The sequence below is a fragment of the Crocuta crocuta genome, unplaced genomic scaffold (assembly GCF_008692635.1).
Source record: "Crocuta crocuta isolate KB4526 unplaced genomic scaffold, BGI_CrCroc_1.0 scaffold7, whole genome shotgun sequence".
NCBI lineage: Eukaryota > Metazoa > Chordata > Mammalia > Carnivora > Hyaenidae > Crocuta > Crocuta crocuta.
The window spans coordinates 7160496-7171540 of NW_027531904.1; the positions used below are offsets into that span (position 1 = coordinate 7160496).

The 11045-nt window shown below is 56.2% G+C and overlaps 1 protein-coding gene across 1 annotated transcript in view; it reads right to left on the minus strand.

Annotated features, from left to right (window-relative positions):
• Window positions 1-2660: 2660 nt before the first annotated feature.
• The window catches only part of CRTC3 (CREB regulated transcription coactivator 3), a 92296-nt gene continuing 83911 nt past the window's right edge, over window positions 2661-11045 (minus strand). Inside the window, exons 12-15 of the mRNA XM_077774267.1 lie at window positions 8791-8991; window positions 8627-8707; window positions 6346-6448; window positions 2661-5899 (exon numbers count right to left, since the gene is read on the minus strand). Coding sequence (XP_077630393.1) covers window positions 5691-5899; window positions 6346-6448; window positions 8627-8707; window positions 8791-8991 — 594 coding nt within the window. The 3' untranslated portion in view covers window positions 2661-5690. The remainder of the gene's footprint in view (window positions 5900-6345; window positions 6449-8626; window positions 8708-8790; window positions 8992-11045) is intronic.

An 11045-nucleotide genomic window follows, 5' to 3' on the forward strand; every position in this document is an offset into this window, starting at 1 on the left:
AGCTGCGGTGAGGGCTCGCAAGTTGTCTCATTGGTGGCCGGGTGGAGCGGGGCCGGCCCCCAGCTTCGAGGTCACCGCGGGAGGGCGAGGCGAGCGGTTTCCGGAGCTCCGCTTGCACAATCGAGCGTCAGGAGCCGCTGCTGCGGCCAGTGGGAGGCGCCCAGCCTGGGGGTGCGGAGCGTGTGCTCCACCTCGAGCCGGGGGACTGCCGGCGCCTCTGCAAACCCAGGAAGTCACCCCTGCCCAGCCTTACGTTCAGGTGGCCGCGAGGGACACGTGGCGGGCAGTGTCTGGCGTCGGCCGTTGAGTGGGCACTGGACACACTTCTCGGTGCACGCTGCCATCAGAGGGTCCGGTTGGAACCAGCGTGGCGCCCACCCGGTCCAGAGGCTAAATTTAAGAGGGTTAAGTGGCTCAATCCAGCTGTTTCTGGGTCCTAGCAGCCACTCTTATGGTCTCAGCTCCATCTAGCGTCCACACTGGGACATGGCCCCTTATCCTAATTTCCATACTTGCCAAGGGCACAGCATTCATCAGGCCATTAAGACGTAAATAAGAGCGAGTTAAACCATTCCTCTCTGTGCTAGGATTTCATATTTGAAAGCAAACGTTATACAAGTTCAGTGCTACTAACGGTTTGTGCCTCCTGCCTTTGAAAGGATAGCATATTCACACAACAAATAATACTTATAAAAATCGACATTTATTCAATGTTTGTCAGGTGCTGGGCACAATTCTAGGTCCTTTGTGTGAGTTCATCTTACCCTCTACGGTGCTATTCAGTGGGGGGCGGGTGCTTATTGTCCCATTTTATAGATAGGAATGCTGAGGCACCCAGATAAAAAGGAAAATTCGTTACTCTGTTGATTTCTGAGGGCAGGTAGAGGCCGTCTTCCAGGGCTGGAGATGAGGAGGCAGCCTGGCTGAGAGGCTGAGGAGAGAATGGGGGCTGAGACGGCCCCGGGGCTCAGGCTGGGTCTGAGAGGGGAAGGGAGAGGGGTGCGCAGGAAGGCCCGCAACCAGCTTTAGTGTCAGGGTGCAGGCTGTGGTCTTGGAGGGAGCCTACGGGAGTTTGAGAACATTTCCTGAGCACCCGCTACGTGCCAGGCATGGAGACGTGGGCTTCCGTGCGCAGGTGTGGCCCCGACCTGGAGTCCGGAGTCCCGCAGGGAAGGCGGCCGTCCAAGGCAGATGAGGGGTGCTCGCTGGTGCACACACACCCACGAAGGGTGAGGGCAGCTGGGGCATGGGGGGGTGCAGGCGAACTGAGCGAACAGGTGGGGGGTGTGGGGCTGCGTGTGGGGGTCATCTGCTCGGAGGCCTGGACAGGTGGCCTGGGGACCGCTGATCCGAGGAAGATAAGATGGCCAAGGAAGAGGGTGCACGGAGGAAACGGACATGTGACCCGAGGGAACAAGAAGGGGGTTCGCTGGAACCAAAGAGCTGGTTTAGGGGGGAAGCGAGTGGCCACAGGGCTCAAAGGTCAGGAGGAGAGGGACTGGACAGGCGAGAGGGGCCGGGACGGGGTGCTGGGCCGAGGGCTTTGCCGCCGGGGCCGTGGGTGGGAAGAGAAGGGTATGAATGGAAGGGAGAGCAGTGAGGACACAAGCGCGTGTACAGGCTGATGGGGAAGGAGGGCGTGAGAGGGATGGGGTCTGGGGCAGCCCCAGAAAGAACGGATCAGTCACCATGCGGCAAGCGAGAACTACGTAAAGGTAGGGGGGGCCATGCCGGGAGGGACAGAGATTTAGGGTAGTTTGGGCGAGGGGGAGGGATGGACGGCGGGTGGGACGCTGAGGGAGCGGCCCCCAGGGGCCTGAGCGTCTGGGCCTCTGGAGAGAGAGGTGGGAGTCCCCCCCCCCCCCCCAANCTCAGGGGAGGGAGTGGGGTTGCTGGCCTTCTCCTGTGGGGCTCCCAGCAGGGAAAGGCCGAGGGCCAGAGCAGGAGGCGGCTTGTGACTGTGTCATGGAGGCCACTGGCCAGGGAAGGGAGGAGAGGCCGGGGAGGCTGAGAGAAGGGACAAGGGAGAGAATTGTCAGCGGGGTCAAAGGACAGGGCGTGTGTGGACCAGAGACATGGTGGCTCAGGAACAGGATTTCTGAGTAAGCCTTCAGAACAGTCACCTTTGTGACCAGCCCTGGGCGTGGCTGAGGAGATGGGTCTGAAGGAGGCAATGGCCGGGGTAGGGGGAATGGGTGGGTCGGGGGGGAGGAGTGGCCTGGGAACCTGCTGGAATATGGAGTGGACAGGGCTGGGCGGAGAACAGAGCCAAAGCTCTTGGCGAGGAGGGAACTGCTGGAGGGGGGGCGGGGCGGGCAGACACGAGAGCAGAGCGCTGGCGGAAGGAGCACCAGTGACCTGAGCCTCCAAAGGGGAGGGGTGTCAGGTGAGGGCCGGAGCAGCGGTCTGGAAGGGGCGCTGCCAGGCCACCCTCTGCCCATGGTACCCGTGGCTTTGGAGGAACCACGTGCCCGACTTCATTCTCACACTCCCGGGCGCAGGTGCAACAGCGCGTGTGTAAGGAGTGCTTGACAAGCGGGCCGGTGCAGGGCCTGCCGAGCCAAGGACCCGGGAGCCCGGTGGCCGGCCGAGCTGCACAGGAGACAGCGCCTTCCCCAAGTTCATGTCGCCCGACGCTGAAGGAAAACACCAAGCGCAGGTACAACCTTATTGTGCTGCTTTTAATTACGAAAGATGTAAAACGACGTATTATAAAACTTGGAAGCTACTTTATACAAATTCCAATCTTTAAATATTGTTTAACAAGGGACCTGGGAGTTAGGACACTGGCAGGAAGTCTGATTAGTTGCTGTGAGGGCTCCTTTGCCAAGCAACGGCACCGTCTGCATGGCAGAGCCAGCCGGAGGCGGAGCCGGAAAGGTCTTCGAATGTGTGAAGGGCTGGCACGCAAGGCTTCAGCTCGGCTAATATACAGTAGACTTGGGAGACGTGAGATCGGACAAAGGAGAATTCATGTTGGTCTTGCCGTGATCAAAAACTGTTTCTCCTAACACCGTGTGTCCTAGAAACCAGAACCGTAATGGAAAGAAAAAAAAATGGAACACAGATAGGTTTTTAGCTCTACACTGTTTAACTGCTAATAAATGAGAAGAGTACAGCCATCGGTTTCCTGTAACGAGACTAAATATTGGAAGATAGTTCATTCTGACGTACGCAGCCACTTCAGATGCCGAGGGCCTCGCCTGGCTTGTTGCAAAGGCAGCGATGAGTGCGGGCTGACGCGCGGAAGGTCAGAGCAACACCTGTCCGTGGGTGTCCTTGATGCTCGCTAAGCAAGTGAGTTGTAGAATGCCCAAAACCTTTTCACGGGAAAAGGCTGGGCTGGTGGACCGAAGGACAAATTTAGTTCAGTGCTAACCCTTACTGTCATCATTATGCTCCTCAGACTAGTCACTTTTGCCGGGAGCCTCTGTCTGCACCAGTCACAGGGAGAGTGCCCCAGGGACGGCAGATTGGCACCAAGGGGGTCCCGGGCACCCCGCTATAAGGCAGGACTGCCATGCAGACAGAGGGCTGGGGCCCCCAGCCCCACAGGTAAGGCACTATGCCAAGAGTGGGTGATGCTGGTACCTAAAAAAAACCCAAAATCTAAAAACCAAACTCCTAACATGGGTACCGATCACCAATCCCCGTCTGAGAGGCCAGGTCAGATTTCGGGGGGCCTGTGGCACAGGGCAGGCAGCATGGAGCCAGCTTCTCCGGCACGCTGGGGACTGTGGAGCATCACAGGGAAAGGGCTCATGCTTTCACAAAGAGTCACCCACCTCCTGAGACCCTGGGGATCCCAATTTGACTGGGAAGGGGGCCTGGAGCTCGGGCAGGGACCCTGGTGCACTACCTAATTCAACGGCAGGATTCGGCGCTAACGTGAAGCAGGGGACTCGGGCCCCACAGAGGCAGCTGTGCCATCGGGTTATTTGAAAGACAGCAGGTGAGGCGATCCTTCTAGAAACAGAAACGGGATGAGGTCTGCAGAGGTTAACAGCCCAGGATCCCATTTCAGACGCCTCTCATCGTGGGGCGGCCGTGCTGCCGCGGGTGGGAGCAGTTGGGCGATCTTCATCGACTCTGCGGGCGTCTCCTGGAAGGCCGTGGCTGTCCCGGCAAACGCTCCAGCGTCTTTCATCTCCCCTCCCTGCCCCTCCTGCCATGCCCACGTTCTGCCCCATTGCCCAGGCCTGTCCCCAGAGGTGCTCTTCAAGCCCACCCGTCAGGTGGGTGGCCAGGGGCTGGGTCAGGAGGCCAGCAGTGGTGGAAACCCACTAACGCTACTTTATGCTAAGGTACTAACGACTAACGATGCCGGGCTCCCCGAGGTCCCGGTGCATGGGAAGCCCCAGTTCCGGTGGCGCTCAGGAGATAGGCTCTGCCCACCTGCTGCGGTGCACACCCTCGAGGAGACTGGGGCGCCCGGTCTCATCGTGGATTTGGTCACCTAGTGTTAAAAGCATATTAAAGTGCACGCTGCACAGGCACAAGTGTTCCCAAAAAAGCTAAAGCTCTGAGGTTTTGCAGGGAAGGGGGACACGCGGAAGATTAGACTGCCTCGCGGCGAGGCAGATTCATTCATTCCTCCGTTCGGTCGTTTGTGCATTCAATGCGCAGTTATGCAGCACCTACGGAGTGCTGGCCCTTGTTAGGAACTAGGGGTCTCATAATGAATAAGGCACGGTCCCCGCACTCGGGGCGCTAACGGCCTAGCGGGGCTACGTTCACACTCCCTCGGCACACAGAACCCCCCCACCCCCCATCCCCCCTGCTCTCACCTCCAGCCGCTCCCTCTCGCAGAGGGAGAGGCCGGCGCCTGTCTGGAGCTCGTCTGGAAGACATTGCATGTCTCGCCCTCCTCGCTTTCCACCTCAGCCGTCAAGAGGAAGCACCTTCCTCTTTTCGGGCTTGTCCATTACCAGGGGATTTTTGTTTGTTTTCAGTGACTGAATAAAATAGTCCTCCCTTTCCCCCCTCGTCCACAGGAGAAGGTGTCCCGAAGCAGCAGAAAGGAGATTACATACTTGGAGAAGACAAATGAGCATTCAGTTTGTGAAACTCGGGTCTGTGCTTGAAATCCTGGGAAGAATTCTTCATATCGGAATTAAGGCATCTCCGAGATGATGGCCGTCCGCCGTGTCCCGGGACCGGCCGCCACCAGCTGGCAGGTGCTTGGCCGGAAGGCGAGGGCGGGGGTGGCATCGCGGCGCTGTGGTGCCGTCGCTCGCAGCTGAGCCAGCTCCTGAAGGCCCTTGGCCCCTAGCCGCCACCGCTCCGGGCCGTTCTTCAGTGTCAACTGACATCAGTGGTTCTGGGCACAGCACCAGGCGACCGCCGCCCCAGTCACAGGGTTCTTTTCTACTTGTACATGTGGACCGACTAGAGGGCAGAGAAGGAGAGGTGCTGGTCATGGTCATGACCGAGTCGTTGGAGGCCCCAGGGCGCAGGCCTGCAGAGCATAACCCTCGCCGCAGGCCTGAGAGGCCGTGCACGGCTCTCTGGTCTAGAACAAGCCACTGCGTAGGAGACGCAAAGCCAGAAGTCACAAAACTGGCTCCTTCCGTGTCAGAAGCCCGAGATAACGCAAGCCCGGTGGGGGGAGGGGGGTAGCTGGCTCCATTCTGTGCCGTCCTATCTCGGCTCCTTCAGAGAGAAATTCTCCTGGTCCTGGTCTGTTCTGTTCACAGTCGGTCAGCCCGAAACGTCTCTTCAACAGAGGGGTCGAGCAGGCCCATGCTGGAGTCACTTAACATGTTGAGTCCGTCCAGGCTCAGGGGTTCGATCTGGAGCTCTTCTTCCAGAGGAAACGGAGTGTCCGTGTGCAGGCGGACCTCGGGGGTGCCCGCCAGCGCACTGCTGAGGTCTTTGAACAGGCTGGCACTTGAGTCTTCTGGAGGGAGCAGCAAGGGGGGAGACAGCGCGGGTTAAGAGGACGCACAGCGGGCGACACCCCTCAAAGGCCATCCCTGTCGTCTTCCCCACCGTGACACTGACCTCCTGCGTCCCCCCACTCCCCGGCACCCGGGCGGCTCTGGAAACTACATACTTTCCGTCAGTTCCATGACCTCCCCCCCCCCCATTTTTGCAGGCTTCCTCCTTCTGAACAGTTCCCATCACTTCAAACTAAGTAGTTCGGAAAAGGCCTGGAGGACCAGGCCCTTTCCCCACTGGCTCGCGGTCTCTGGGGCTGGGCACCTGCACTTCAGAAAGGCAGTGTTGCCTGGAGACTTTAATTTTTGGCGTCACCTGATGTCGTGTGCACTATCTCACGAGGGTATGTGGAAAGGCGCAGCAGAATGAACACGGTCAAGAGGCTGAGGGCTGGCCCCCACTCACCTGTCAGGATGGGGCTGGGGAAATTCCCGCAGTTGGAATACAGGTTTGGTCTCAAGTGAAACGCGTCCTGTGGTTCTCGCGGACCCTGCTCCTCCAGGGGCACCTGTAAGCGTCCGAGGTCACACTGTAAGGAAAGACCGCTGCCTCCAAGGAGTGAGTCATGCAAGGGGCTCCCAGAGCAAAACCAGACAGGAAAGTGGTCTTCGGGCTCCTCCTGTCTAGGATCCTACACAGGACATGCCTCTCAGGCAGGCAGGCAGGTGCGGGGGTGGAGGCGGGGGTCCCCGAGGCCCGCAGTGTGGGTAACTCGTCCCCATTCACAAAGGGCCGGGTCCACGAAGGCATTATGAGCCACGGACAGTCACGCTCTCCGTGGCAGCTCAGCTCNGGGACCTGGAGCCTTCGTGAGGTAGCGGGAGAGCCAGGGCCTGGGACCAGCACTGTGGCCGCGGGTTGCTGGCCTGTCCCCTTCCCGCAGGCAGGAGCCAGGAGGCAGGGCCCTCTGGGCTGTGGGGGAGGGTGCGGGGCTGGGAGGCTCCAGCCCCTTCCCAGGCCGCCCCGGCCCCCCCGCCCCCCCCCCCCCCCCCCCAACCACACCAAGGCCTTTGGACACACCGCCTGCAGGAGCCCTTCAAGGTCCCATTTATAACCAAGGAAGTGATGTGACCCATGGACTCTTTCCCACTTTGGTTTCTAGAAAAATGAGGAGGTGATACCCCTTCCTTCTCAGAGGACGGAACCTCAGGCAGGCGCCTCTCCATGAGAAAGGCTCCGCGAGGAATGGCTAGACCTGGAGACTGTGTCAGGTGCCTTTCCAGAAATTAATATTCCAAACCAGTTTTTTCAATCTTTCAAAAGTAGGCATTTCTATCATTTTTCAGGGAGACTCTCTGACTCATTTAAACCAAACTGGCTTCTTCAGAATCAGAAAACGAGGAGGCAGGGACTATTGGTTTATGCCATGAGCCTTCGTGGCCAAATCGGGGAAACATCTGTTGTGTGTTTTACTGTGTAGTTATTATTAAGACCTGTAGGGGGCGCCTGGGTGGCTATGTTGGTTAAGCATCGGACTCCTGATTTGGGCTCAGATGGTGATGTCAGGGTTTGTTGAGATAGAGCCCTGCGTCAGGCTCTGCACGACAGCAGGGAGCCTGCTTGGCATTCTCCCTTCCCTTTTCTGCCCCTCCCCTACTTGCACGCAGGCGCGCGCTCTATTCAAAAACATAAAAATCTTTTTTTAAAAAAAGATCTGTAAAATGCTCAAATGCCTTCTCTCCTTAATCCATCCTAGAGCCCAATCGACGCTTAATAAACATGATAAAATCTAGAGATATTTTAAGTGATCCTTAGGGAGAACCTAAAAAGCAAAAGGAAGTGGTTGAATAAAAATATATTGGGGGGGCACTTGGGGGGCTCAGTTGGTTGGGTGTCTGACTCTTGATTTCGGCTCAGGTCATGATCTTATAGTTCATGGGATTGAACCCCATGTCGGGCTCTGTGCTGCCAGCATGGAGCCTGCTTGGGATTCTCTCTCTCCCTCTCTCTTTCTGCCTCTTCCCACACTTGCACACACATGTGAGCACCTTCCCTCTCTCTCTCTCTCTCAAAAATAAACAAACATTTTAAAAAAAGAAGAAGAAGAGGGGCGCCTGGGTGGCTCAGTCAGTTAGGCCTCTGACTCTTGGTTTCAGCTCAGGTCATGATCTCACAACTCGTGGGTTCGAGCCCCTCATTGGGCTCTGCCCTGACAGCATGAAGCCTGCTTGGGATTCTGTCTCCCTCTCTTTCTCTCTGTTCCTCCTCCACTCATGCTCTCTTTCAAAAAACAAATCTTTTCTTAAATTTAAAAAAAGAAAAACGAGAAAAAAAGATCTTAGGGAAGGGCATCTGGTCCCGCCTGGGCCAGACTCTCCAGGCCGAGCCCCTCCTGGTCTCAGTCTCCCCAGCAGGACAGATCAGTGGGCCTCGGTGGTCCCTTCGGCCATGAGCCATGCTACAAGTGTGTGACTAGACTGTTCTCAGACATCTTCTACCCCTTGCTCCGACAGTTCTGCAGAGGCCTGCACCTACACAAGGCAGCCGGCTCCAGCATGTGAGGGCTAGGGGAGATTCCAGGCCCCCCGGGCCCCTGAACACATCTGAACCCAGGGCAGTGGAGCACCTAGTCCATGACGCCAGGGACTCCCCAGGGAAATGGCCCAGATGGCTCAGTCTACACCCTGAACAGCCTACATGGTGTGGTTCCCGGTCGGAGGAAGAGCCCGGCTGGGCCATCACTTACCTGTTGAGGAAAGGCCGGGCCTGGCCTCATGGACTGCTGGTCAAAGCTCACATCGGGGAAGAAGCTGGTCACAGGTGAACCCTTATTGGAATAAGGAAGGGACCGTTTAGCTTGGAGCTCGGGGCAAATTAGGAGTTCCCTCCCGACCAGTGCTCAGGACCCACCTGGGCGGTGAGGAGCTGGAAGCCGGAGGGAGGCAGGGAGGGGGCCACCTGGGGCTGCTGAGTGGGTGGCTCCTGGGTGCGAGGCTGCTGCTGGAGGGGCTGGGGGAGCTCCTGGGGGGTGGGGTAAGGGGGNGGCGGGGACACCTGGCTTTGAGCTTCCGTGGGCAGGAAGGAGAGCGGGCTTCGATCTGAGGACACCATCTGTAAAACAAAGCCACTAATTAGCTTCGGTGGCATTTGTGGTGGAAAATCCTTTCAGATTAGGAGCCGTCAAAGGTCTTCTTCCCCTGGGTGCTCTGTGCTAGGCCCCACTTCTGCACCTTCTATGTGACCTTAAGCCTCACTCCCCCACGAAACAGCTCCCATTCAATGACAATTTCTATTGTCTTAAAACACAACTGAACACAACACAACACAACACAACACAACAGAGCTAAATACCCACCAATTGACCCAGTGTCCTCAGTGAAAATCATGTTTGTTTTTTTAAAGCCATAACTTCTGGTTTAAGATGGAAAATGGAAAACAAACAAAAAAAAAGAACTCAGCCCTGCTATCTCCCCAAACTCTACTAAAACACTAGAACAACATTACACAACAGGAAACATTAATGATTTAATACTTTAAAAAGAAATAACACAAATGATAATAAACAACACAAGGACAAAGAGGGAAGAAAGTGGCCGTGAAACGTGGACAATGAAGAGGGACGGGCTGGCAGGAACCAGCCTCGCAGAGCTGGGAAGACCAGAGCGGGGCTGGCAGAGGGCACAAGCCAGGAGGCAGGCGGGCTTCCGTCACAGGGTCCCCGCGGCCGGCTGTGGGACAACAGCAAGCAGGGGTGAAGACCCAGAAGGCCCCCATGGGCTTGCGTGAGGCGAGGTTAGGCTTAGCCCTTGCCTGTGGGGAGACTGTGGGGGGCGGGGGGCGGCGCTCTGGAGAGAGCCCAGCTAAGGGACCTGCAAGGCACAGCAGAGCCAGGAGGTGAGGTGCTCTGCTCAAAACACAGGGTTCAAGAGAGCTCACTACTGAATCTTGAAGTTTCCCCCTCTCTTCCCCAGCTTGGGTCTCAGCAGACTGGACGCTAGGTGTATGCCAGTGTCCCCTGGGGATCTGACCAGCCAGAGACACCATCCTGAAACTTACACGACACCAGGGACCCCCCCCTCCACGGAAATGGCCAAGCTAGGTCAGTCTACAGTGAAGACCATACTCAACAAGCTCACCTGTCTGTCTACACAGGGCTTCCAATCGGTATTTTTGTGTCCTGTTCTTAAAGACGAGCAGGGGGGGCCTGGGGGGGCTCAGTTGGTTAAGCATCCAGCCTCAGCCCAGGTCATGATCCCACAGTCTGTGAGTTCCAGCTCTGCATCAGACTCTGTGCTGACAGCGGGGGGCCTGCTTAAGATTCTCTCTCTCCCTCCCTCCCTCTCTCTGCTCCTCCCCGCCTCAAACATAAATAAGTAGACAAAAAAAAAAAACCGAAAAAAGATGAGCAGAGGGCCAAGAATCACCAGACTGTGATCAGAGGAAACCATCTGAATGGAAATCAGAGACCAAGGCAGACATACAAAGAAAAGAAACTTGGAGAAATCTATGCAGAAGAAGTAGTCATGAAAAACAAAATTACCATTATACTGTTTCGGCTGTAAAAAAAATCTTTATCTATTAAATATGTGTAATAAACATGTGCAATACGTATCTCTAGATACATGTTTTTCAACGTAGGGATGTGGGTGAAACAAGATTACCAAAACATTGGGTGACTGTTGAGGCTGAATGAAGAGAATAAAAGGATTCATTACACTGTATTCTCTACTTTTACGCAACTTAGAAAATTTCTGTTACAAAAAAATAAAAGAAACTGGAATGAAAATTACCACTGAAAACCTCAGAGGGATGAAAAAATGCTCTTGCACTCACGGGATGAGTATGAGGCTGTAACAAGGAACAGTCGGAGAACAGAAAAGAATTTTTGGCAATTTGAAAGTACGGGAGCAGGGGCTCCTGGGGGGGGCCGGTCGGTGAAGCATCCGGCTCCTGATTTTTTTTTTTAAATGTTTTATTTATTTCTAAGAGAGAGACAGCATGAGCAGGGGAGGGTCAGAGAGAGAGGGAGTCACAGACTCTGAAACAGGCTCCAGGCTCTGAGCTGGCAGTCAGCACAGAGCCCGACGCGGGGCTCGAACCCGCGAACCGCAAGATCATGACCTAAGCGAAAGTCGGACGCTTAACCGACTAAGCCACCCAGGCGC